A 27,964-nucleotide genomic window follows, 5' to 3' on the forward strand; every position below is an offset into this window, starting at 1 on the left:
ACTAACCGAAAAAGTACCCGATGAATCCCCACCCCACTGGATAAAGTCTTCCACCCCCCTAATTAATCTAACCGATTCTAAGACTTCTAATAATCCTGACAACTCATCAAGCTCGCCCTCTCTAATCTCTCGTCTGAAGTGAAAATCCCAAGAAGTATTCAAATTGAAATCATCAAAAGCTGCGAAATTCGAAATGGACAGATTGTGAACGGATGACAGCTGATGTAAAGATGGGAAAACAACTTTGAAGGACCCATCACCCACCCAGTGATCTTCCCAAAATCTCACTTTATTCCCTCCTCTCACCTTAACTAAAATATTACGTTTGAAAGTTGGATGAATCCGGGAAATAAACTTCCAAGGGCATCTGAATGTTACACTACTCGCCAATCCAGCATCCCACCCATTTCTTGAAATCCGTATTTGCTAATTATTATCTTTTTCCATAAAGTCCCCTCTTCTTTGAAAAATCTCCACCACCATTTCCCCAGCAAGGCTGCATTTTTGAATCTTAATTTAGCTATGCCAAGTCCACCTCTATCCTTCGGTTTACAAACTTGATCCCATGAAGCCAAATGCATGTGTGCATCTCCATCCGCTCCATCCCAAAGAAAATTCCTTGAGATTTTGTCCATCGCTTCCTCAACATTTCTCGGCATCCTGAATAATGACATGAAATATATCGGGATGGAATTCAAGACCGAAAGTATCAAAGTCAATCTAGCACCTTTCGACAGAAAACCTTTCTTCCATGCCGCCAATTTTTTGGACAGTTTATCAACCACTGGCTGCCAAAATAATGCTTTCAATGGGTTGCCTCCCAAAGGAACACCCAAATATGTGATAGGCCAAGTCTCTTTGCCACATCCCAGTTGAGTTGCCAACCTTTCAACTTCCACACCTTCACGGTTAATCCCCAACAACGCACTTTTTTCCCAATTTATTTTCAAGCCCGACATTTGACAGAAAAAGCTCACCACTTTGACCATGAATCTTAAGTGCTCGGTTTTCTGTGCGAAAAAAAGTGTGTCATCCGCAAACTGTATGTGAGTTATCTCGATCAAATCTTTTCCGACCTTAATACCTTTTATTAAATCCGCTGTCTTTGCTTTGTCTATTAGTCTTCCCAAAACGTCTACGACCAAGTTGAATAGGAAAGGAGATAAAGGATCTCCTTGACGAAGTCCTTTGAAAGCATTAAATTTTCCTCTCGGCCTCCCATTGATCATAACCGAAAAAGAAACATTCGATACACATCCCCGCATCCACGATCTCCATTTATACCCAAACCCTTTCCTCGCTAAGACGTAGTCCAGAAAATCCCAATTGACATTATCGTAAGCTTTTTCAAAATCCACTTTCAGCACCCATCCTTCATTCTTCTTCACCCTAGCCTCTTCGAGCAGCTCATTTGCTATTAGTCCACAATCGAGGATGTTTCTCCCTTCAACGAAAGCATTCTGTGATTCCGAAATTGTCGCCCCCATGACACGTTTCAGTCTCGCTATTAGTACTTTGGATACTATCTTGTATAAGCTTGTTATTAAACTGATAGGTCGGAAATCCTTAACTTTGAAAGAGTCAGCTTTCTTTCTAATCAAGCATATGTAAGTCTCGTTGGTAATTCCGTTAATGATGCCAGTGCGAAAAAACTCTTGAAACACCAACATAATATCCTTTTTGACAATTTCCAAGCATTCTTGGAAGAAACTCAAAGTGAATCCATCAGGGCCCGGACTCCTGCCACCATCACAAGTAAAGACTGCTTCCATCACTTCCTCGACCGTAAATTCTTTTTCTAATTGCCGATTCATTTCCATTTCAATTGGACACCATTCTAATCCTTCAACACCCCAAGCTTTTGCCTCATGCTTACTGTACAGACCCTTTAGGATGCACAAACACAAACACACACACACACACACATAGAGAGAGAGAGTAAGTCAACATGTTTGGAAGAACATAACAACCTGAGTAAATGCCTGGTAACCCTTCAATATTTCCAATATAATAGCCTCCCCTTGTGACCTAAAACAACAATCTCAAATCAGAAGAGCATAAATTCCAAGAGCATGAAGACCAATATGATGTTAGAGAAAAATATACGTACTTTGTCAAAATCAGAGACAAAGCATCAAGTATTATTAACCACATTGAATCAACCATTGACACACAAAGCTCTGCAGTTATCCCAGTACACTTCGTGGGTGGATCAATATCACATCTGGGAGACTCAAGCTGATCGCAACCAGATAAAAATATATAACAAGAAGAAAGAGGATCATAAAGGCATTTGAAGTAAGATTCATAAAAAAAGTAATATATGGCTAGATACATTGGCTCCAAGTCTCACCTCACCATCATCCACTGCCTCATCAGTCAGAGTTGCAACAGTGAAAACAACTCCCAGTAGACCCTCAATTGCCAAAGTTATTGCATGTGCTTCACTTGCAACCAACACAGCAGCATTTGATGCATCAGTATCCAAGCTCCACTCGAGACCTGCCACGATTATAAGTGTAAAATTAAATAAACATTGTGTAAATATTGGGTGATATTTGATTTGGATTTCATAGGATAATTTATTTTCTTTGATTTGATAGGAAAAATTAATATTTTAAATTAGGTAGGATAATTTTTTTGACTTCTTACATTTTTTATCTTATTATTATTTACCCATTGTGTCATATTTAAAAATGTACATTACGTGTGAAATAAACACGAGAATAATTTCATTTTCTCTTTTTCATGGTACAGGAGCCATAAGGTTCATTTTGTGTGCCGATACCATTTTTTCACCCTAGCTTCTACATCGTTCTTTCAACAAGGGTTAAAGTGGTTAAAGTACCTTCACTACCTTAAGCAGCAACAGAGATTAGGTTAGGATTCACAATGGATTTTACTACCTAGAAACTGCTCCATCTTCGAGCCATCAATGATGCAATGACCCAAATCCTTATTTGAATGGAATACTAATTAAGACATGATTAAAGAGTTGTTAATTAAGTATTGTTAACGAATAGATTAATTGAGGATCGGCATGTTGGGATTCACCAAATTTAAAATAAACCACCCAATCTATTTCAGATTACATTATCACAAGAAATCCAATTAGAAGAATGTCATTATTACATGTGGCAAATAAGATTGAAATTTGATCTTCTGAACTAGTCCGGATGCAGCCTATAAATAGAAGCTAATTTATTTCCTACAACACTTTCCCTCAACTTCTCTCAATCGAGAACTAGCCATATACCTAAGGTTTTTGGCCAGTTTCGAGGGCAATTTAGTATCGGAAGTTCAGATCTAGTGTCGACTCGAAAAGTCAGTGAACCTGGACACGCATACCGAGACATCATCAGTGGGCTGACAACGACGTAGGTATAATCCTAAAGCCACAAATAGTGATTTAAGGATATTAGGAAGAACTTTGAAGTATGTTCAGTGATTCTGGATCTGGCATGTTAGTGATTTCAGTATGTTGTTATTGTCTAGGTATAGACAAGTAGACTTTCTACCAGATTGTTTTAGTGAGGTATGTAATGTACTAATTGGGATATTCAAACGCAGTATACACACTTATATGTTGCATATTTATCTGTTGCATGATACATGGTTTACTGCTTAGACATTTTATATATGACATATCATGTTTGGCATGACATATTTTAAGATATACCTCGTTTATTTGGGCCGCTCAGCCTTGTTCTGTATTGTGGATGGTTGGGTATCGAGAGCTACAGTGTTCAACGAAGCCGCTGTATTGATGATGGTTGGGTATCGAGAGCTACAGTTTCAACGGGGCCCACAGGATCTAATGACCCGGAACATTGTAGGTCCACATATTGATGATGAGTGTGGGAGCAAAATAAGTCTTTGGCAGATCAGAGACTACACACGCAGGCGTCCGTAGACTGAGCATGAAATTCCTGACTTGATCCTTAACATCAGAGCATACTGCATTTCACATGCATCATATCGGTTTGTACACTCGTACATTCTCGTATTGGGTGATTGTCGCTAAAGTCCTTGTCTTCATCTTGGACATGTCATTCCACGGGGCATGTCTTAGGTTGGACGGCCAAAGCAGTTGGGTTTTGGTGATGATCCAGTGGAGGTTTTATTTGGTTTCTCGTATTCTCGTGCAGTGTTATGATTTTGATATAATTGTATTAACGTTTAAGACTAAAATTATTGTTTTGTTTTCGTTTGAATTGCAAGACGATTAAGTTATTTGGTTTTCGTTGTTTGATTGTTTTTATCAAGTTTAATTATGCATGCTTATTAGACTAGCACAGTCTTCAAAACCTTCCACAAAATGATTCAGCCCAATTCCATTCTTGCACTTTAAGAACCGATGATGGTAAGGAATACTTCAATAACATTCTTGGGAAATATATGGCTGCACGTGGGATTATACACCGTAGTTCATGTGTTGATACTCAACAACAAAACAAAGTGTCAGAAAGGAAAAACTCTCACTTGTTAGAAGGTGCACCTGACCACGTTACATCATTTCACAACGAGCATTTCAAAATATCTATGGGGGATGAGATTCTCACAGGCTCACGGTTTTTGATGAGACGGTGCCATTGGTTCGTGTTGAATCGGTATAGGGAACCATAGTTTTTTTTTTTTTTGATAGGAAACAATATTTTATTAATAATGATAAATCCATATTACATTAAGCGGACTAGAGATCCACTAATCGTAACCTCTAAAGCTTATAGCAATACACATAATACCAATCTCTCAAAATATCAGAAATAGACAATCCATGAAAATTTTTATCTAGTCTAATCCAATTTGCTGTATTGAATTTTATTTTCCCCCAACATTCTTCTGAAGTTTCGTCAAGATCTTGGAAAATTCTCCTGTTTCTCTCCAACCACACATGCCAAGTAATTCCATGAATCACCATTTTCCAGAAAATTTTCCCTTTTTTGCCAAGCATTCGGCCCAAATCAGTCTGAAACAAGTCTTGTGTTGTCTTTGGTACAACCCAAACCAAATTCAATTCTTTTAAAGCCCTTGCCCACAAAGCATAAGTGAATTTGCAATGAACGAACAAATGATCTTGTGTTTCCTCATGCTTACGGCACAACACACACCAGTTTGGTGAAAGTGACCAAGTAGTTAATCTCTTTTGCATTACCTCGGCTGTCGGTAACTTCGAAAGGGTAGCTGTCCAAGAGAAAATCTGAATTTTCGAGGGAATACATGTTTTCCAAATGATATTGTAGAAATTGAAACGATCTGAGATAGTAGTATCTTTGAAAAAAGAATTGTAGAAAGATTTGACAGTGAAAATCCCAGAATTATCCCCTTCCCACTTTTTAAAATCATCAACTCCTACCACCAATCTCACACCCTCCAAAATGCCCAAAAGCGAAGTTAATTGATTAATCTCGTCTTCGCGGAGAGATCTTCGAAAGTGAAAATCCCAAGATATTGAATTTGAAGAAGAATCAATTACAGCAAAATGAGAGACTGAATAATTATGGCACAAAGATAACTGAAATAAAGAATGAAACAAAACTTTGAGAGATGACACCCCCAACCAAATATCCTCCCAAAACCTTATTCTATTCCCCCCTCGAACCACTAGTTTAGTAAGTCGGTGATAAGTCGGGTATGACGCTGAAATAAACTTCCACGGGCATCTAAAAGTCACATTCTTAGCCATCCCCGCATCCCACCCATTTTCTTGTAACCCATACTTACTCTTTATTATTTTTTTCCATAGCGTATCATTTTCCACATTGAATCTCCACCACCATTTCCCCATTAAAGACATGTTCCGCAAGCACAAATTCCCAATGCCCAATCCTCCTTTTTCCTTCGGTCGGCATACTCTTTCCCATCTCACCATATGACAATCTCCCTCATTTCCATCCCACAAAAAATTTCTCATGACTTTCTCCATCTCCCCCGCCACTCCTTTGGGTATCTTAAAAAGAGACAAGTAATATATCGGCAAAGCTGTCAAAACCGAAGCAATAAGAGTCAATCTACCTCCTTTTGACAAGAACGCCTTTTTCCAAGTAGACAATTTCCTAGAAACCTTAATCATAATAGGCTCCCAGAATGAAGACTTCATTGGATTACCCCCTAGAGGGACTCCCACAATAATACCAAGAAGGGGAGGAATGTCCCAAAAAGCTTCATTTGAATTCCCCCTCGATGTGAAGTTGAGAAGAAAACAAGGGTGTCCTCAAATAAAGCGGCATCACGTGGCACATAGGTTTTTTTTTTGGTTTGGGGACACTAACAACAATAACTCTTCTTTGTAGGAAAGTAACCAATAAAGATTTTTGATAGCTCGATGATCAAGTTTACTGTGATTGAGAATATGGAGATGGACAAAGGTTGTGCACCCAAAGGTTTTGAGTAGAAATTTTTGGGATGTAGAGATATGTGGACATTGTTTAGTGAGTAGAGATAAGGGGTTTTCGGGAATTGGAGTGGTCAACAGGGTAGACGATTAATAAGAAAGACAACAGTGTCCCTATATCTATACATCACAACAACTTCCACTCAAAACATTTGGGTGCATAGCTTTTGTCCATCTCCCTGCTCACATTAAGATTAAACTTGATTCTCGAACTATCAAAAGTCTTTATTGGCTACTGTCCTACAAAGAAGGGTATTATTGTCCCCAAACCAAAAAATACTTGTGTCACGTGATGTCACCATCTTTGAGGACACACTTGTTTTCTCCCCAACTTCCTCAAATTAATCTTGTAATGACATTCCTCCTCTTCTTGGTATTAGTTTGGACACTAATACGGACTACGGTTCCCTATCCCGATTCAACAAAACCTATGGCACTGTCATATCAGACCAGACCCTATTCTCTAACACAGAGGGCACACCCATGCAAGTCTACTCCAGACGAAAAAACTTTTAGGAAAGTAAAGACATTGTAAATCCCAATCAGCACCAAGAGCAAGAACCGATAATGGATCCTCAATCGTCGTGTCAAGGTCACCATAATGCAGTTCATATAATCTTGAAATATCTAAATCAAACTCCTGGAATAGGCCTATTTCCTCATCGAAGTATAAGAACATTCACACATGCAGGTTGGGCTGGTTCAATTGCTGACAAAAAATCAACATCAGGGTATTGTACACTTGTATGGGGAAATCTAGAAACTTGGCGAAGCAAAAAACAGTCAATCGCGGGAAGAAGCAGTGCAGAAGCCGAGTACAGAGCCATGGCACATGGAGTATGTGAACTCATATGGATTAAGAGAGTGGTGAGATAACTAAAAGAGTACAAAGAATTATGCATCTCTATTGTGACAACAAATCAACCATTACCATAGCTCACAATCAAGTCCATCATGACCGAACAAAGCATGTAGAAGTAGATCGACACTTCATTAAGGAAAGATAGACGAAGGATTATCAATATGGAACATGTATCCATATCTCATCAACAAGCTGATCTACTCACAAAAGGTTGTCGGGACAAACTCACAAATTCCTTGCTAGCAAACTTGGTCTCATCAACATTTACAGTCAAGCTTGAAGGGGAGTGTAAATTAGATAAATATTGAGTGATATTTGATTCGAATTTGATAGGATAAATTATTACTTCGAATTACATAGATAATATTTTTGACTTCTTAATTTCTTTTATTTGATTTACCCATTGTATCCTATTTAAGGTACATTGAGTGTGAAATAAAAACGAGAATAATTTCATTCTATCTTTTTTCATTAAGCCCCAAATATTACCTTTTACATCCCTTCACAATTAGAGTGACTAGGGCTCACAACCACGATACTAAATAATGAGGATGAAGTAAATGATAATTAGCACATCGATAAATTTGTCTTTAAGAACATATCACTGTATATTTTTTTGGATAGAAAACTAAACTTTATTATACTAATAGAGGGGTTTACAGTAGAAGCGGATGAGTAATCCGCAAAGCATTTTACAAGGGAGATCGAAAAAACACTACCACACTATCGTCATGACCATATAAAATTTCAATCACTAACTAAGTCCGAAATAAATAAGTGATTTAACTCTGGCAGCTTAGTCGTCCAAGTCGCCACTACAAAAAAATTATAGTTACCAAGCCAAGAGATGATTCATAAAAAATTCTGTGTGCAGAAATACATTATTAGTTTTCTGATGAAAATTTATTCGATGTATAGATGCAATAAAGCGCAAATTAGATCATAAACTGTAATCAAGGACAAACTCATGTATACATCCATAAAACCAGTCACATAATCACTCCATTGTAATTGGTGCATTCCATGTTACGTTTTACCTTTGGCTTTGCTGCTAAACATACCAGCAACAGCAGCAAGGCTCTCCTCGCCAGTTTCTAGGTACTGCACACACACCATATTTTGTTATTTGGATCCATGAGGGTCAAAGTTTAACAGTAAAATACTACAGGATGGCTTCACATAACATCCAAGAAAAATTATAATGAAAATAAACAGAAATCAACTGGAATGGAGACTTCAACATCTAAAAATGAATACATCAACCAGGGGAATAGAAAGGTATGAAATCAAAGGCAAATACTTTATTAAATATGATCCCAAAAGAAACCTACAGCTTAAAGTCTTTGCTAACAGAACCAATTCCAAATTTTCAAGGATTAGATCAAAATGACAATATCTCAGTAACAGTCTTGCTTAGTAGAAAATAGGAAAATTTTGACATAAAAAGGACAGAGGATGACTTGAATTTAGCTGATCTATGAAACATAAATCCCAGATGTTGCAAAGTCTAAAATAAAACGAAGTGCAATCAACATGAAGATGCAACTTCAATAGCTCCATGTGCAACCCGTTGTTGAATTCCTCACCAACGTAGTGGTCAGCAAAAACTCCTTTAGAAAGTATAAAAATTAATGATGATGATGATGATGATGATAAAAAGGCCAAAACAACATAAATAACATTACAGAGTAAAATCTGAATGCAGCACCAAAACAACATAAATAACATTACAGAGTGAAATCTGAATGCAGCAAGAAAATTTTATACTATCCACTTCAATAACTAAAATGCTGGGGAAAAAGTGCATGTTTCACCTGCACACTAGAAACAACTCCAGCAAGAGCTTTCACCATTCCCTCAACCACATTTGAGTTGTTGGGATGCCTACAATACATAAAAGTTATTAAAATAAATAAAACTAAGCAAACTGCTCTTTATCTCCAAGTAAAAAATTCCAGCTGAAAAGCAAGAATACAAAGCTAAAACAACCCAAGAGATTACTTCAATTAAGTGCTTCACAAATGGTCCTCTACATCAAGAGAATGCCATTAAAGAAAAGAAAAACAGAAAGCATCTAAAAACAATGAAGATTAAGAAAGCTTCCGTAATTTGAAGCATTGTCTATCCAAGACGGGGATTGAGAATGTGCTATTAGGGAATCAAGTAGGGAGTAGGTCGAGGGACAACAAATCCAGGGGGTTAAAAAAGTTGAATTTTGGGATCAATTATGATAAAGTATCGATTCATAGGGGTTTGGCAGTTGTTAAATGAAGATCTTGTTTTGGAATATTAGAGGATGAGGTTCGGGTAGACGTAGGAGACTAATTAGAACAATCTTGCGTAAAGAGAAGTGGGACATAGTTATTAATCAAGAAATCAAAAAAGAGTCGGTGGATAGAAGATTTATTGCAAGCTTGTGGAAGTCCGGCTTCGTTAAGTGGGTATCACTACCAGCTATTGGTAAATCAGGGTATCTTGTTAGTGTGGAATTCAATATTAATTTCGTTAGGGATAACATGATTGTTTCGGTTACAATTAAAAAGAATGGTGATACCAAGCGGTGGTTTTCAGCAGTTTATGGATCTTGTAATCCGAGAGACAGACAAGCGTTTTGGGATAAATTGGCAAGGTTGAGGATAATTTGTGGTGAGAACTGGTGTGTAGGGGTGGATTTTAATGTCGTAGGACCGTTGAGTGAAAAGATGAATAGTAAGTCCCTCACTACTAGCATGAAGTGTCATAATTTGTTGGTTAGGGAATTGGAACTGCATAATCCACCCATGTTGAATGCAAAGTTTAATTGGTCGAATTTGAGAGCTTCACCCATTTGTTGTAGGCTTGACATATTCTTGTTTTTAGGGGGATGGGTGGATATTTTCCCATTCCCCAGACAAACAATCTTACCCAAAATCACATCAGATCATTTTACAGTGGTTTTAGATAGTTCAAGGGTAAAGTGGGGTCCATCACCATTCAGATTTAAGAATGTGTGGTTAGATCATAAAAGTTTTTTTTTTTTTTTTATAGGAAACGATATTATTTTATTTAATATAACTTGCTGAAAAGTACATCAGTGGACTAGAAGTTCACTGTCTTAGAGTTGCAACAAATGGTAAACTAGTTCAGTGATACACATATTCCCAATGTCTTATCAAATCTAAAGCTGATACATTCGAGAAATCTTTATGGTTTCCAATCCACATGGCAACGTTAATCTTGATCTTCTCCCAACAACTGTCGGTCTTGTCCTCAATGTCTTCAAAGATTCTTCTGTTTCTTTCCAACCAAACAGTCCAGCAAACACAAAGAACCGCGACTTGCCAAAAAGTTCTACCTCTAGTCCCAGTAAGCCGTCCCAAATCCATTTGTAATAAATCCTTCGTTGACCTCGGTATAACCCAAACCAATTGAAGTTCTTGTAACGCTCGAGCCCATAAATTTGTCGTGAATGAGCAGTGGATGAAGATGTGGTCTGGAGTTTCTACTTCATTTCTGCATAAGGCACAGCGGCTGGGGCAAAGTGCAATGCCTGGGCATCTTTTTTGAATCATCTCCGAGGTCGGAAGCTTACCCAAAGAAGCTGTCCAAGAGAATATCTTAATCTTGATTGGGACCGGTGTTTTCCAGATAAAATCATACAGGGAGAAAGTAGGAAATAAGGTATGAGGAAAGAAAGAATCGTAAAATGAACTGACAGAGAAAATACCCGAAGAATCCCCAGACCACTCAATCGAATCATCTACCCCTTCCACTAACCTCACCGATTCTAAGATACCTAATAGCTCCGACATCTGATCAATCTCTACATCTCTCAACCCTCTTCTAAACTGGAAATCCCAAGAATGATTTAATGAGATTGGATCGAAAATGGTAAAATATGAAATTGGCAAATTGTGTATCTGTGAAAGCTGAAACAAAGCAGGAAAACAATCTTTAAACGAGGAATCCCCCCACCATCTATCCTCCCAGAATCTCACCTTATTCCCTCCTCTAACTCTAATAGAGACCTTCTGTTTAAAAGTCGGGTATATTCTGGAAATAAAGTTCCATGGGCATCTAAAAGTCACATTTCTTGCTAACCCCGCATCCCAACCATTCTCTTGTAACCCATATCTGCTAACAATTACTCTCCTCCACAATGTTCCTTCTTCATGGAAAAATCTCCACCACCATTTCCCAAGCAAGGTCTTATTTTTTAAACCAATTTTGCCCACTCCCAAACCCCCTTTCTCCTTCGGTCGGCAGACCTGTTCCCATGAAACTAAATGCATGTGATCATCTCCATCCGCTCCATCCCAAAGAAAATTCCTCGAGATCTTATCCATTGAATCGGCTATACTTTTGGGGATCTTAAATAAAGACATATAGTATATCGGAATGGAATTCAAAACCGACAAAATCAATGTCAATCTTCCCCCTTTTGACAGAAAAGCTTTCTTCCACGAACTCAATTTGTTTTTCATCTTAGCAACAACGGGTTCCCAAAACGATGCTCTCAACGGATTTCCACCCAACGGTACTCCCAGGTAAATAATTGGCCAATTTTCCTCACTGCACCCTAGGTGTTGTGCCAATCTTTCAACTTCTCTTTGGTCACGATTGATTCCTAACAACGCACTTTTCTCCCAATTGATTTTTAGTCCGGACATTTCACAAAAAGAATTAACCACTTGAACCATGAACTCTATGTGATCATCTTCCTTTCCGAAGAATAGTGTGTCATCAGCAAATTGGATGTGTGAGATCTCGATCCTTTCGGTACCAACCTCTATTCCCCTTACAAGATTACACTCTCTGGCTTTGTCAATCAGCCTTGCTAACACATCGACGACCAAATTGAAAAGAAAAGGAGATAGAGGATCTCCTTGACGTATGCCCTTGGAAGCCCTTATTTTTCCTCTCGGCCGCCCATTAATCATGATCGAGAATGTTACATTCGAAATACAGCCTTGCATCCATGATCTCCATCTTCTTCCAAATCCTTTTTTCAGCAAAACGAAGTCCAAGAATTCCCAACTCACATTGTCATATGCCTTCTCAAAATCCAATTTCAACACCCATCCTTTTTTCCTCTTTTTCCTCCCTTCTTCTAACAGCTCATTAGCAATTAATCCACAGTCTAGAATCTGCCTGCCTTCAACAAATGCATTTTGTGAATTCGATATTGTATCAGCTATCACCTTCTTCAATCTAGCTGTCAAGACTTTTGCAATAATCTTGTATAAACTGGTTATAAGACTTATCGGCCTGTAATCCTTGACTTTAAATGAATCAGCTTTCTTCCTAATCAAGCAAATGTAAGTCTCATTCGTTGCTCCATTTATAATCCCACTTTGGAAGAAATCCTCAAATACCATCATAAGATCCATCTTAATGGAGTCCCAACACTCCTGAAAGAACGCTAAAGTAAATCCATCCGGCCCCGGACTCTTTCCTCCATCGCATTGAAAAACTGCTTTCTTGACTTCTTCCTCCGTGAATTTTATTTCTAACTCTCTACTCATCTCTTCTTCAATTGGGCACCATTCCACTCCTTCAATTCCCCAACTTGCATGTGCCGAGCAACTGTACAATTTGGTGAAGTAATCTAAGATGATTGAAACAATTTCTTCCTCTCTTGTTGTAATGGAACCATCATTGCGTTCCATTTTTTCAATGGTGCATTTGCTTTTACGGTAGCTTAGTAAAGAATGGAAAAATTTTGTATTTTGGTCCCCTTCTTTAATCCATTTGATCTTACTTTTTTGATAATGCATTTGATTCATCCGACTTATCCCCTTTTCTAACATCATCCTTGTTTCTTTTCTTTCAGTGATCACGTCCTCCGAACTCCTCCCCTCACTCTCCATTTTGTCAATTCTGCTGATTTTATTTGACAATTCTGCTACATTCATATCCACCCTGCCAAACACCTCTTTGTTCCATTTTTTAACTTCTCCCTTGATTGATTTTAGTTTCATCATGAAGCTGTAGCCTGGCCAGCCTTGAGAAATTGCATTTGACCACCACAATTGTGCCGATTGTTTGAATCTCGAATCTGTTAACCACACGTTTTCAAATCTGAATGGTGTTGGTCCCCATTTTGATTTTGTCAAATCAAGAACGAGGGGAAAATGATCTGATGTCATTCTCGGCAAAATTGATTGTCTGTAGTTTGGGAATATCTCCATCCACCCCGATGTAAACATGAATCTGTCCAGCCTGCAACAAATTGGAGGATTCCGAAGGTTGGACCAAGTGATTTTTCCATTCAGCAAAGGCGGATCGCATAATTCCAGTTCCTGTATCAAATTATCGAAGCAGGCCATACTCGACGTGGTTGAAAAGCTGTTGATTTTGTCTCCTGTTGATCTTACTACATTGAAGTCTCCCCCCAAGCACCATCTATGACCGCAAATGACACTCAGGCCAGCAAGTTCATCCCAAAAATCTGATCTAAATTTTGGTTGACATGGTCCATAAATAGCTGTGAACCACCATTCTGATTGAGTTTCCTTTTGAATAAGAATTGAAACCGAGAACTCACCGATCAAATTATCCTTAACCGCAATAACCCTTGGATCCCACATAATCAAAATACCCCCAGACCGACCCTCCGCAGGTAGGGTAACCCATTCCACAAATCTTGATTTCCAAATACTTGAAATAAATCTCCTATCCACCGTTAATCTTTTAATCTCCTGGAGTAGGATTAAATCTGGTTTTTCCTTGGTTAGTACGGCTCGAATTAACCCTCTCCTTGCTGCCGACCCACTCCCTCTTATATTCCATGAGAGAACTTTCATCGATTCACTTCAACTTCCCTGGGATTCTCTTTACCACTATCAACATGGCCTACCAACCTTATATCAGGCATAACCGACTCTTTTAAACCCACCTTCTCTACACCCATCCTTTCCAAGCACTCATTTTGTAATGCGATTTTTGACTCCAAAATCCCCAGCCCCACATCTTTCTCTCCTTCAACCCCTCCCTCAAGATGCCCTAAGAATTTATTTCCAGATACACCCAACTTATGACCCACTGAAGAATCTCTCTGCCCAAACTTAACCTCTAACCCTCCCCCCAACCCAAGTAACGAATCTGAAACGTTAATAGAATGGGAAGAACAGTGGTGAGAAGAAGGAATGTAGGGTAATTTGCAAACCTTACTCGGAGATTCTTCAAAAAATTCGCCCAAATCATCGAATTCCAATGAATGCCTTGTCAGCTTATCCGATTGATCTGAGATATGACTTCCCGCGTCGCTGAACTCTCCACCTTCGTCTGAAATATCATCCCTCATTCGTTGATTAAGATTCTCCACCCAATATTCGTTCCCCGCAAGAATCGAATCTTTCTCGACATCTTCAATTGATCTCTTTGATGCTTCACCATTTTGCAAGCGATGTTTTCTGCTGTAAACGAAATCAAACTGCCTATCAGTTGAGCATATGTCCGTGACTCGTGCCTGAGGGCTTGACGCTGGTGATACGGAGCTTTCTGTAGTTTCAATCTTCCCCTTCGTGAATTCAATCGCGTCTTTCGGCTTTATCTTTTTGAGAATCTTTAAATGTTTCCCTTGGTACCATGGTTCTGATGTGCAATTCCGTCCCTCGGAAATATCACCCCTGTCAGCACTCTGATGATCCTCTTTAAGTTTATTGTTGCAATTCTTCATCACTACACATTCCTTAGCATGCGTTGCAACTCCTTCTTTGGTTTGTGCTTGTATGAGAGTACTGTTGTTCATCCTTCTTGGGTGAATGTCATGAGTTTCTTCAGCTCCTGCTTCTTTATCTTTTAATGTTGTCCCCCTACCCCATCCTGGCATAACTCGATCTCCGTTCACCACCGCTTGTGCATACGATCTCTTTTCGTGATGAGCATACGCTTCAATATTGACCGAGTCCACTAAGATCCGAATATTCAACGGGCCTCTAACAGTTTCAATAAGAAGATTTCTATTGATGAAACCTCCTTCCATTCCCATCACCTTAATCTTTGCTGCCGACAAGTCTTTGAGTAGGATGGTATCTTGGCTGATATTCAACAACCCTCCACATTGCTGACCAATGTTTTTGAAAAGCTCTGTTGACCATAGATCCCAAGGTATTCCCAGTAGGCGCACCCAGCTGTTGCAACATTCGTAAACTTCCTCCTCGGTGTTGCTATGCTGATTCCACCTCTCGAAAGACAATGTGACTCTGTTTTCAAGAAAAGACTTTTTCATTCGCAAATAGAACGACGCATCCTCTTCATTCTGTGGCCACCACACTGCTTTATTGGCTTGGAACGGAAATACTTCGATCTTTCTTTTAACTGCCTTCCCTAGTGCGTTGGTCACCATTTCCCATGATATATTGACGCAATCCTTTGTAATGATGATAGCTTTCCTCCATTCCTTAGACTTGCATTCTGGTAATTGATCCATACGTATGTCATCTGGAACTCCCGAGTCCTTGGCATTCTGCCTCAAGTGTCCACGCTGCTGTGTTTGTGTCGTAGTCTTCCTACCATCTTTAAAGCTCGATTTGTTATCCCATCGGTTTGTCGAAATTTGAGACAGAGTATTAGCCATCCATTTCCATCCCTCATTTAGTCGTCCACTTGGTATGATAATGCGTTGTGTCTTTCCTTTCCATACTATCTTAGAAATTTCTAAATAATTCCCTCGACCATTGACAAATTTCTGCATAGACATTACTGCTTCTCTACCTCTGAATCTATTGAACATGGTACCTGATTGTGGTTTGTTGATGTATTCCCATAGCTTCGCCAATGTCCAGTGAAAACTGTCGATATCCATTTCCAGAACATAACTTGCGTTCCTAGTCCTCTCTGTTATCAAGACCGTATTGCCCCTCCTTCCCAAACAGATTAAGAAGAGTTTTTGTTCTATTTTGATCTCACAACTGGGCTTGAAATAATTTCTGCTAATCTTTCGGTACATTTCGAAGATTTTGCAAGGTTCAGGGATATAGTACGGTGCGAAAAGGCTTAAAATAGTATTTGAAGGTAATCGGCTAGGTTAAAAATTAAAGGTGGTCGATTTAGTAAAGGTAGGCGATGGGTGGATTAAAAGGAAGTCTAAAAAAATGAAGGTGAATGGTCGTCCCCGACGGCCGATGGCCGGCGCCGGAGACGAAGGTAAAATCGATCGATGCTACTCAATGTTTGGCTGAGATGATTGGTTGGTTGGAAGACCCGGTAATTTGAATTTTGGGAAAGGACGGGAGCATTTTTGAATATTTCTCTCTCTACCTCTTTTCAATTTTCATTTCAATTCAGATCATAAAAGTTTTAAACCATCATTTTTACCTCGGGGGAGTTTGCTACTTTAGCGGGAGCCTTAGATACGGTCAGAATAGATTTGGGATCAGATGATTTCAGGGTGTGGTTGGGGGATTCTACGGGGTTGTTCTCAGTCCGATCTCTTTACGAGTCTTTCTTTCCATCACATAATTTCCCAGTTTTCTATCCTCATATTCATATATGGAAAGTACCTATCCAGCAAAAGATTCAAATTTTCTCGTGGATCGTGGCTTTGAAGAAACTTCCAAGCTCTGATTTGGTGCAAAGAAGATGGTCGACTTGTGCTTTAAGTCCACAGTGGTGCACATTATGTCATAAACATGAAGAAAATCAGGATCATCTACTGGTACATTGTTCTTTCTCAAGAGGCTTATGGGCTAAGGTGATGCAAGAGCTTGAGTTTTTGTTGGATTTTTCCGAGAAAAGAACAAGATATGTTCATTATCGAGCCAGGATTTCAAGCAGGGACAACTATTAATACTTTCTGGTATATGATCGTTCATTTCACATTCTGGACATTATGGCTCGAGAGGAACAACAGAATATTCAACGATTCGACGGCTTCTATTGACAAAGTATGGTAGATGCTCAAATTCAGGGTTGCAGCGTCGATAACAAGGATCAAGGACTTCAGTCATTTGGCTATCTCAGATGTTGTTAGGGATTGGAAATTTGTAATACTTTGATGAAAGTTTCTTAGTGTTTTATTATCCGCGGATCACTCATCTGCTCTTTATGTAAAACAATCTATTTTTCTATAAAAGGTACGTTTCCTATCAAAAAATAATAATAATAATGGATCCCCTGTCTGAGTCATCTTTCCCCTTTGAATTTTCCCCGTGGTCTTCCGTTAATAAATATCGAAAAAGATACATTTGAAACGCACCCCATGATCCACCTCCTCCATCTCTCACCGAAACCTTTTTTCCTTAACACATAATCCAGAAAAACAACCATCCCTTTTTCTTATTTTTTCAATATACCTCCACAACCTCATTTGCAATTAGACAACAATCCAAAATTTGTTTTCCTTTAATAAAGGCACGCTGATTCTCCGCAATTATCAGACTCATTACTTTCTTCAATCTACTTGTCAACACCTTCGCCAAAATCTAATACCAGCTCGTAATCAAAAAGATGAGGAAACTTATACAAAACAGTCACACAGAGATAACCCAAAAACTGAAAATTAAGCAAGAAATGAGTTGATAATGCTTTTTATATTATGAATTTTCAATAGACAATAGATCTTTCAATTTCACTCAAAAGAAATGTTTTATGTCCACTTACCCCTTATAGATTATGCCATACAATGTTTGTGCATGTGTTACTTACTAGCTCTCATAAAAGAACCTATATTCGGTTATTTTGACGAGAACAAGAGATAAAATGTAAGTGCTTGAAATCAATGTGACTCCTTGAAAAATCACAAGAACTTATGTTCAAGTGCAAAAGTAAGATTAAAGTATCAATACAGACGAATAACCTTACATGTCAAAAATTTGAAAAAGATTTCGTAAGGTTCGTGCTTCCACGCAGAAACCCTGTCATACCAGAAAGCTCCAAACAGTTAGCTAATTGGAATCCTGGAGATGCCATTGAGACCGAGAAACATTAACATTGAATTGGTTAGTCAATGAATCGAGATCATATTCATTACCCTCAAAATCTCCAGGACAAGAATACGATGCCACAGTGGTAAATCAAGAGATATAACTCGCACTAACATGCTGAGAAATACCTGTTTCAAATAAAATTAAATAATATTAGCCGACACAAATACATAATGATAAACACGAAAATATTGTCCAACTAAACATACAATGTTCTATATTTGATGTATCTGGGATTGCACTATATAAGTCATGAAAGCCAATACAGATTAAAAGTTCGAGAAATTACATAATAGAGACATTGATATGGGCACCGAGGATGTTAGAGTTCGGAGGGGGGACCCTTCAGGTTTGTTCTCTGTTAGTTCTTTTTATTGCTCTTTCTTCCCTATTTCCAACTTTCCATTATTCGATTTCTTTAATACCATTTGGAAAGTACATGTCCCACAAAATATTAAGATTTTCTCGTGGATCGTGGCCTTGGGGAAGTTGCCTACGTGTGATTCAGTGCAAAGAAGGTGGAGAATTGTGTTTTAAGACCGCAGTGGTGTTGCTTGAGTCGAGAGCACGAGGAGAATCAAGATCATATACTTCTACACTGCTCCTTCACCACAAGGATTTGGATTAAAGTTTGCAAAGAGCTGGGAATACAATGGGTTATGCCAAGGCATGCTAAAGATCTCTTTCATTTGAATTCAGGGTGCACATTCAACAAAAAATACAGCGAATTCTGGTACATGATCGTTCACGGCATATATTGGTCCATTTGGTTGGAGAGAAATCGCAGAATTTTTAAAGACGAATCGGATTCGGTTGACCAAGTATGGGAAAACATCAAATTCAGAGTCGCATCTTGGACAACTACCTTGCAAAAGTTCAACCATTTATGCATTTCAGATTTAGCGAGGGACTTGAAATTTATTTGGTCATGAAAACTTTGTCTACTTGTAATCTTGGTGTATTTTCAAGATAATTGCTGTAATGTTGTCGTGGAATGCTCATCCACGCACAAATTGTACTGCTAAGTATTATAATAAAATTAGTTTTCTATCAAAAAAAAAAAACAATCCTCGAACTCCAACTTGAAACCCTAAATTTTGTTTTGTCCCAACACTCCTCTATCGAATCGTCATGATCTTTAAAGAACCTTTTATTCTTTTTCATCCATACATATCAGCTCAAACAATGAACCCCCAAATTCCCAAAAATTATGCCTCTCCTCCCCAGCTCCCATCCATGATCTGCCTCAAATAAATCCCGAATTGATCTAGGAGATACCCAAACCAAGCCGAACTCCGCCAAAGCTTTTAACCAAATACAACGTGAAAAAGGACGATGTATGATCAAATGGTGCCGAGTCTCCACCTCTTGCCGACATAATACGCACTAGTTTGGACAAAGAGAACGGGAAAGGAACCTTTTTTGCAACATCTTAGACGATAATAATGTCCCAAGAAATGCAATCCACGAGAATACTTGCACCTTGAATGGGATATGCATTTTCCAAATAATATGATAAAGATAAAAAACAGTATAACCAGAGAAGAAAGATTCAAAGAAAGATTTCACCGAAAAATGTCCAGAAAATTCCCAAACCCACTCCCTCTTGTCTTGTAAACCCTCAATAAATCTGACCCTCTCTCAAGACTCAAGCAAAGAACCTAATTCAATTACCTCCTCCTCCTTGAGATCCCGCATGGCAGACAAGAATGGAAAAAGTCATTCATTTGTGAAGGGTTCTACTTTTCTCTTATTGACCGAGTTGGTCCACTCAAGAGTGTCCATTTATATGGATAAAGTAAGACTTTGTATTGGTAGTTACATATTGGATGATCTTAAGAATGACAGTTAATTGCGCACAGAAAAACTGAAGGATTGTTGAATAAATGTAACTTGATCCATACTTCTTTCATCTGTCGGTAATTCAATCTACAGCAGTAAAATATTTGGCATTGTGGAAGATAAGTTGCAGACTCTGAATAAAAGAGAGGTGTATAATACCTCAGATTCGGTAGTAAGGGTTGAACTATAATGCCTGATAATGTGGGCTACAGAACGCAGGACTAGGCGACGAAAGTAAGGCTCTCCTGCTTCACCTTCAAGCTAATGAACATAAAATGTGAAAATAAACAACCTTTTGGGAAACTTTAGAGTAATCTATGTTTGGGTAAATAAGCCATGTTTTAACCAAAAATATCACCTCAGAGTTGGTACGAAGTGATGTCATGAGAAGAGAACATGTTCGGTGACGTAATACCTGTCATTTTCATAAATCAATTCTCCAATACACAATTAAAACCTAATGTTACAGCATCATCAGTACCCGTTCAAAAGGAATCAAGGCTCTGAAGAGTACCAAATAATTACATAATATGAACCTGAAAAATTGTCACAGAGAATATTATTTAAGATACTTCACAACCAAACACAAAAATGAAAGAAGAGATTTGAGATAACTAAATGTGAATAATGTACTTAGCACGGGTTAATATATATGGTTCGAAAAGTTGAAGGTAATTTGAAGAAAGTGACACCAACTTTGGTGCATATAGTGCAAATGTGTGGGTGAAGAGTTTTGCTCCCCTGATTAATGGGGAAGAATACAAGAACAGGGATAAAAACCTTACTCGATTAAGTCAAGTGCAAACGACCGTTGAATTGAACTAGCACGTAACCATATAGCCTGAAACCAAACGAGGAAAAAATAAGAATTAACACTTCGTATATGGCTTAAAATATGGGAACTGTAAAAAAAAATAAGGCTGTGTTTGGATTTGTTCTCGATGTCTTCTAGAAAATATAATGGAGAATATAGAGCATATTTGATTTAAATGAAATTTTTTACTAAAAATAGTATGTAGTACAATACTGCATTTAGTCAAGAATATCATATCAAAAATTTAAAAAAATTAATGATGTGCGAGTGTTGTCAAATTTTAAAAAATAGTTTATTTGATCAAAATATAATATCGAGTATTCTTAGCGAATGGTGAAAAGTTGAATTAAAAGTGTTAGCGTGTATTTAATTATTCTACACTTTATTTGTTACAGTCCTACGTGTAGATTTAGTCTTATAACTATGTAACAATTAATCCTATTATTTAGGAGGTGATTATATCATTTAGGAAGATGTTATCTAGGTTTGTTGCGTAGGTTTCTCTATATAAGGCTTGTAAACACTAGTAAAATATAAGAGTTTTGAATAAATACACAGTTTTACATAAGAGTTTTGAATAAATACACAGCAGTGTTTTCAGAGTATTTGACTCTTTTCAAACTTATATGGTATTAGAGCCAGACAGTTTTATTGAGTTGAGCAAAATGCATTCCATCGCACTCATGGCTGGAGTATCGGGAGGTAATGATTCAGAGGTAGCATCGGAAACCTCTATACCTACCTCCCTCACAGCTCCCACTACCCCACACTCTGATAATTCTTTTTTCCGGCGCCATCACCGCATACAAACTTAATGGCCGGAACTTTCTTCCCTAGTCTCGATCTGTTCAGATGGTCATTCAGGGAAAAGGGAAGTTCGGATGACCCTTTGTTTGCTGCCTGGGACATCCAGAATTCTCTGGTCATGTCCTGGCTCATCCACTCCATGGAAAACCGGATCGGAGAACTCTATCTCATGTACGAGACTGCCTCTGCCATTTGGGAAGCTGTCAAACGTGCTTATTCAGATCTAGATGCACGTCTCCATCGTCGCATGCTAGAGAAGGAGCGCACATATGATTTTCTTGCTGGTCTCAATCCTACTTTGGATGAAGTTCGCGGTCGGATTCTTGACGTGAAACCTCTAACATCTCTCGATGAAATTTTTGCTGAAGTACGTCGAGAGGAACATCGCAAATCTGTTATGCTCGGCCCCAACACGCCTTAACCTGTTGATTCATCGGCTATGGCGGCTCGGGCAGGTGATGAGAAGGGCAAGAAACCAACAACTTGGTGTGATCACTGCCACAAACCGTATCACACAAAATCGAAGTGTTGGAAACTACATGGGAAGCCATCCGACTGGGTTCCTAAGCATATGCGTGACTGTTCCGGTCACACGGCATCTACGACGTCCGCGACGGCTCTACCGCCTCTTGCCCTCTTCACTGATGCTCAACTAGATCAATTAAGCAAGTTTTTCTCATCTACTCCTACTGCCTCTCTTATGGCCTCAACCGGTAACCCTTTAAACTCAACTTCTGCTCCATCAAGAGCTCCATGGATAATTGACTCGGGTGCCTCTGATCATATGACGGGTAGCAAAATGTTTTTTACTACTTATTCTCCGAGTATTTTTCCTCGCACTGTTAAGATTGCTGATGGTTCTTTCTTGTGCATTCACGGGACTGGTTTAGTTTCTCTCGGTCCCTCGTTATGCTTGAAAAACGTTCTTTATGTGCCTGGTTTCTCGTGTAATTTATTATCCATCAGCAAGCTGACAATGGATCAGAATTGTAATGTTGTTTTCTCCCCTTCACGATGCCTTTTTCAGGACCAGAGATCGGGCCGAGTGATTGGGAATGCTGAGGAAAGCTCGGGTCTCTACTGTTTTCAGCAAGGTGATTTTTCTCAAAATAAACATTTGGCGGTTGTTGGATCCTTCACTACTCTTTCTAGACGTCAACAAATAAAGCTCCTTCACTGTCGTTTAGGTCATCCAAGTTTTCAATATTTGCAAAGATTGTTTCCCTCATTATTTTTGAAAAATGAACGATTCGATTGTGATATTTGTCAACTTGCAAAGCACAAAAAAATTCCTTTTTTTCCTCAACCTTACCACCCCTCAGATCTTTTTTCGCTTATTCATAGCGATTTATGGGGTCCGTCGAGTTACATTTACTGACGACCATTCTCGTGTCTCTGGGTTTATTTACTTAAAGAAAAATCGGAAGTTCCAAACATTTTCTCTTCATTTTATACCATGGTAAAAAATCAATTTAACACAACCATTAAAGTCTTTCGTACTGACAATGGCACTGAGTACTTCAACTCTGTCATGAATGCCTTTATCGCAAAAAATGGTCTATTACACCAAAGCTCTTGTGTTGATTCACCTCAACAAAATGGAATATCCAAACCTAAAAATCGTCATCTTCTTGAAGTCGCACGCACACTTTTATTCACTGCTAATGTTCCTAAACATTTTTCGGGGACGCCATCTTAACTGCGTGTATCTTATTAATCGCCAACCATCAAAAGTCCTTGGTTTCAATTAACCTTTGTCCACCCTTCTTAGATCCTTTCCAACTTCACGTATATACTCAGAACTAGACCTTAGAATATTTGGGTGTAAGGCATTCGTCCACAATAATTGTCCCACTAAGAGCAAACTTGACCCCCGGGCTTTACCTTGTATTTTTCTAGGATACTCTTCCACACAAAAAGGATATCGTGTGTTTTGTCCGTCTACAAAAAAATATTTGATCTCACATGATGTCACATTCTTTGAAAATCAAGCATTTTATCCCATAAATCAGCTTCAGGAGAGGATAATTAGTGTCGCAAATTTCTGGGAAAATGCAGCAGATTGTGACATTTTCTGGGATTCAAATCACTCTCCAACAGTGGACTGGGAGTTTCTACTGGAAGATATTCCTGATTCTCGTAAAACACATGTTTAGGAACCTGATCCTAGTATATCAGCACCAAATCCACCAAATATTACCCAACAAATCCCACAAAATCAAACCCCTGAATTTTTTTTTTTTTGATAGAAAACTATATTATTATTAAAATTTGAGGTTACACAAGTTGTGCGGATAAGTAATCCGCAACCACAATACAAGAAGTGTAACTTAACACAAACCCTCTTACAACCCTAGTAAAACTCAATAATCACAAACTCTGCGACATGATATCTCAATTATCACAAGAAAATAAAATTCCAGTCTCTTATCAAATCTGAAATTCCCAAATGACTATACTCTTTCAAATTTGTTGTCCAGGATGCAATTCTGAATTTCATTTTTTCCCATACTTGATCCACCGAGTCCTCCACATCTTCAAATATTCTTTTGTTCCTTTCAAACCATAGGGACCAAAATACATATTGAATTATCAAATACCAGAAGTTGCCGAATTTTTTATGTATGTGACACACGGAGTGGGAGTAGAAAAGATCTCTCGCTTGCCTCGGAGCGACCCATTGAAATCCCAATTCTGGTAGAACTCGCGACCAAATGCTTGTAGAAAATGAGCAATGCAAAAGCAAATGGTCCTGGTTTTCTCCATCTACATAAGCAACACCAATGCGGGCTCAGAAAACAAGTTTTCCATCTTCTTTGGACTGTATCGCACGTAGGAAGCTTCCCCAAGGCCACGATCCACGAGAAAATCTGAATCTTTTGTGGGACTTGTACTTTCCAGATATTATATGAATAATCGAATGAATGGAAAATTGAGTCAGGGAAAAAAGAGTTGTAGAAGGAGCTAACAGAAAACAACCCCTGACGGACAACCCAACCAGACTCTATAATCCTCACTTCCCATATGCAATCTGACACTCTGTAAGACACCCATCAAATTTGTGTAATCCGCTAACTCACCCTCAGTGAGATTTCTTCTAAACCTCACATCCCAAATGATAGAAGAACTATCCCCACTGTTGACAACTACTACGAAATGATTAATTGGTTTATTTGCAGATAATGAGATACGAAACAATGAAGGAAATATAAGTATAAACGAGATCCCTCCCTCCCAAATATCCTCCCAAAAACGAATGAGATTACCTTGCATAGGAACCAACCTAGTAAGTTGATGGAAAGCCTGGTAAGACCGAGAGATGAACTTCCAAGGACTTCTAAACGTCACATTCTCCGCCAACCCCAAATCCCATCCCAAAAGCTTCCTCCAAATCCAATTAGCAGTACAAAAATTCAGCCGTATGACAGATTTTATGAGAGGAAAAAAAACTTGCAGCAAATAGAAGACCCTAACACCTCTCATGACCAAGCACAACTCCCGGTTCCTGGTAAGGATCTCACAATCTCTGAAATTGACATTCTTATAGCATTATGGAAAGGAAACGTTCTTGCACTAAACATCCCATTTCAGATTTTCTCGGTTATGCACACTTGTCACAAGCTATGCAAACCCTTGTATCTCAACTAGCCACCACAGAGATTCCAAAGAACTTTGAGGAAGCATGGCGTGATAACAGGTGGAAACAAGCTATTTTAAATGAAATTCAAGCTCTTGAGAAGAATGAAACTTGGACCATTGTTCAGAAACCACTAGATAAAAAATCAGTAGGTTGCAAATGGGTGTTTACCATCAAATACAATTCAGATGGGACTGTTGAACGGCACAAAGCAAGACTCGTCGCAAAGGGATATACTCAAACTCAAGGTATTGACTTCCAAGAAACCTTCGCTCCGATGGCTAAAATAAATTCCATAAGTATTCTCTTGTCTCTCGCTGTTAATCTCGATTGGCCACTTCTACAACTTGATGTGAAGAACGCGTTTTTAAATGGGGAATTAGAAGAAGAAGTTTACATGGATCTACCTCTTGGTTTCAACACCTAGCAATAACCAAGGTAATTCGTGTAGGTTGAAGAAGTCCTTATACGGACTCAAGCAGTCGCCAAGAGCATGGTTTGGGAGATTTATGAAATTTGTCCAAAGCCATGGTTTCAAGCAAGCTCAAGTTGACCACACGCTGTTCTACAAACGACAGTCAACGGTATTACTATTTTAATAGTATATGTTGATGATATCGTTCTAACCGGGGATGAAAAACTCGAGATGCAGAGAAGCAACGTTGAGTTAGCAAAGGAATTTGATATGAAGGACTTCAGTAATCTCAGATTTTTTCTCGGAATGGAGATTGCTAGGAACAAAGACTCCATCTCAGTGTCTCAACGTAAGTACACTCTCGATCTGTTGAAAGAAAGGGCTCAAAACCAGTTGATACTCCAATGGACGCAAATCTGAAATTGGTTATTAACTCAGATGATAAACAGGTTGACAAGGGCGGTTATCAACGGCTAGTGGGCAAGCTGATTCATCTCTCACATACACGTCCGGATATTGGGTTTGCGGTTAGTTGTGTAAGTTAGATCATGCATTCTTCTTCAGAAACTCATATGAGGGCCCTCTACAGAATTTTGAGGTACCTAAAAGGGAATCCGGGTAGAGGCCTTTTGTTTCGAAGGATCGAAAGCAGAGATATACAGATGTTTGTTGACGCCGATTATGCTGGATCTCCAACAGATCGACGATCTACATCCGGATAATGTTCGTTTGTCTAGGGGAATCTGGTCACGTGGCGTAGTAAGAAACAAAACGTTGTAGCTAGAAGTAGAGCTGAGGCTGAACTACAATCAGTAGCTCTTGGAACATGCGAAGGCTTATGGATGAAAATGTTCTTGAAAGAACTTGAGTCGGAGGCTATAGGGCCAATTCTAGAATTCTGCGACAACAGTGCAGCGATCTCCATTATCCACAATCCAGTTCACCATGACAAAATTAAGCACGTAGAGGTTGACAGACACTTCATCAAAGAACAGATAGACCAAGGAATTCTCACAGTGAAACACATCTCCACCAAAGAACAGACTGCTGACATCTTAACAAAAGCTTTGTTCAAGCCAACCTTTGAAAAATTTGTAACCAAGCTTGGAATGTACAACCTGTACAGTCCAGCTTGATGGGGGTGTTAGCTTGTATTTAATTATTCTGCACTTTATTTGTTACGGTCCTAGGTGTAGATTTAGTCTTATAACTATGTAACAATCAATCCTATTATTTATGAGGTAGTTATATCATTTAGGAATATGTTATCTAGGTTTGTTACATAGGTTTCTCTATATAAGGCTTGTAAAGACTAGTTGTAAAATATAAGAGTTTTGAATAAATACACATCAGTGTTTTCAGAGTATTTGACTCTTTTCAAACTTACAAAAAGTAATGAATATAGTGGGAAAGGTAAAAAGGAGGAAATATACATTTCGAGGAAATCAAGAGGGAGTTTGGTTTCTTTTTGGCAATATCCAAAAATACCCTAATTTTTTGGGATTAGTTCGACGACTTTAAATTTTTGAATATTTGAGTACATAAGTAATTGATATAATTTAACACATACAGATCCACCTGCAGCAAGAGTCGTCAAGTCTTCAAGTAAGCAAAGTCCCAGCTTCCCAGATTCTGTAAGGGTGTCCCTCATCAATGATGACCCTCCAGAAACAACTTCTTTCTCTAGTGACCTGTTTGTTCATGTTATTTTAATAGCCGAGGCTGATTGCACTCCAATTAATCATCTAATAGCCAACTTCATTAAGATATAGCATGCACACCATCTACACGACCTCATAACAACCACATAGGCCTTAAATTAAACTGAAGCAAATATAAATTGTAGGAAGATAGAAGTTGAACAATATGGAGATAATCAACTGTACATACTCTAGATGATTAATGTTGTGATTGACATCATTAGTAACAGAATTAGTTCGAGAAATATATCCTCCAGAACCAAATTTGCCTGCAGGCAGTGACTCTGCGGAAATCACACGATCAAATATCAATGCTACTGCTTGCCTGAATGTTGCTGCAGCAGTACTGAAAAGGATCCAAAAAAGTTTAAGACAGTGAGTTGTCAGCATACCGATTTAACTAAAAATGTAAGAAAATAAAAAAGCATAAGATGAAGAGCGTGACTGAAAACCTAGAACACGTGGTAAAGATTACTTACTTTCGCACGCTATCAGATGACCTACTTTCAAGGAGACGGAGACATATACCAAGAGCATGAGCCATGTTCTCCTACCAATACAGGAAGTCAATTGCAAATGAACTTTA

At 38.6% G+C, this 27,964-nt stretch overlaps 1 protein-coding gene across 4 annotated transcripts in view; it reads right to left on the reverse strand.

The window, feature by feature from the left end:
• LOC140823362 (uncharacterized) overlaps nt 1-27,964 on the reverse strand; it is a 76,336-nt gene that overhangs the window by 29,635 nt on the left and 18,737 nt on the right. For 3 of the 4 annotated variants that reach the window (XM_073184658.1, XM_073184659.1, XM_073184657.1), the window contains exons 4-17: nt 27,858-27,928; nt 27,569-27,724; nt 27,249-27,369; nt 20,791-20,846; nt 20,487-20,541; nt 20,364-20,420; nt 20,165-20,266; nt 18,211-18,291; nt 18,042-18,094; nt 9,071-9,140; nt 8,294-8,357; nt 2,354-2,502; nt 2,111-2,238; nt 1,971-2,028 (exon numbers count right to left, since the gene is read on the reverse strand). In XM_073184658.1, coding sequence (XP_073040759.1) covers nt 1,971-2,028; nt 2,111-2,238; nt 2,354-2,502; nt 8,294-8,357; nt 9,071-9,140; nt 18,042-18,094; nt 18,211-18,291; nt 20,165-20,266; nt 20,364-20,420; nt 20,487-20,541; nt 20,791-20,846; nt 27,249-27,369; nt 27,569-27,724; nt 27,858-27,928 — 1,221 coding nt within the window. Of the gene's footprint in view, nt 1-1,970; nt 2,029-2,110; nt 2,239-2,353; nt 2,503-8,293; nt 8,358-9,070; nt 9,141-18,041; nt 18,095-18,210; nt 18,292-20,164; nt 20,267-20,363; nt 20,421-20,486; nt 20,542-20,790; nt 20,847-27,248; nt 27,370-27,568; nt 27,725-27,857; nt 27,929-27,964 lie in introns of those variants that run through there. The other variant, XM_073184660.1, reaches the window with a different exon arrangement.

Source organism: Primulina eburnea, chromosome 2, assembly GCF_022965805.1.
Source record: "Primulina eburnea isolate SZY01 chromosome 2, ASM2296580v1, whole genome shotgun sequence".
Taxonomy (NCBI): domain Eukaryota; kingdom Viridiplantae; phylum Streptophyta; class Magnoliopsida; order Lamiales; family Gesneriaceae; genus Primulina; species Primulina eburnea.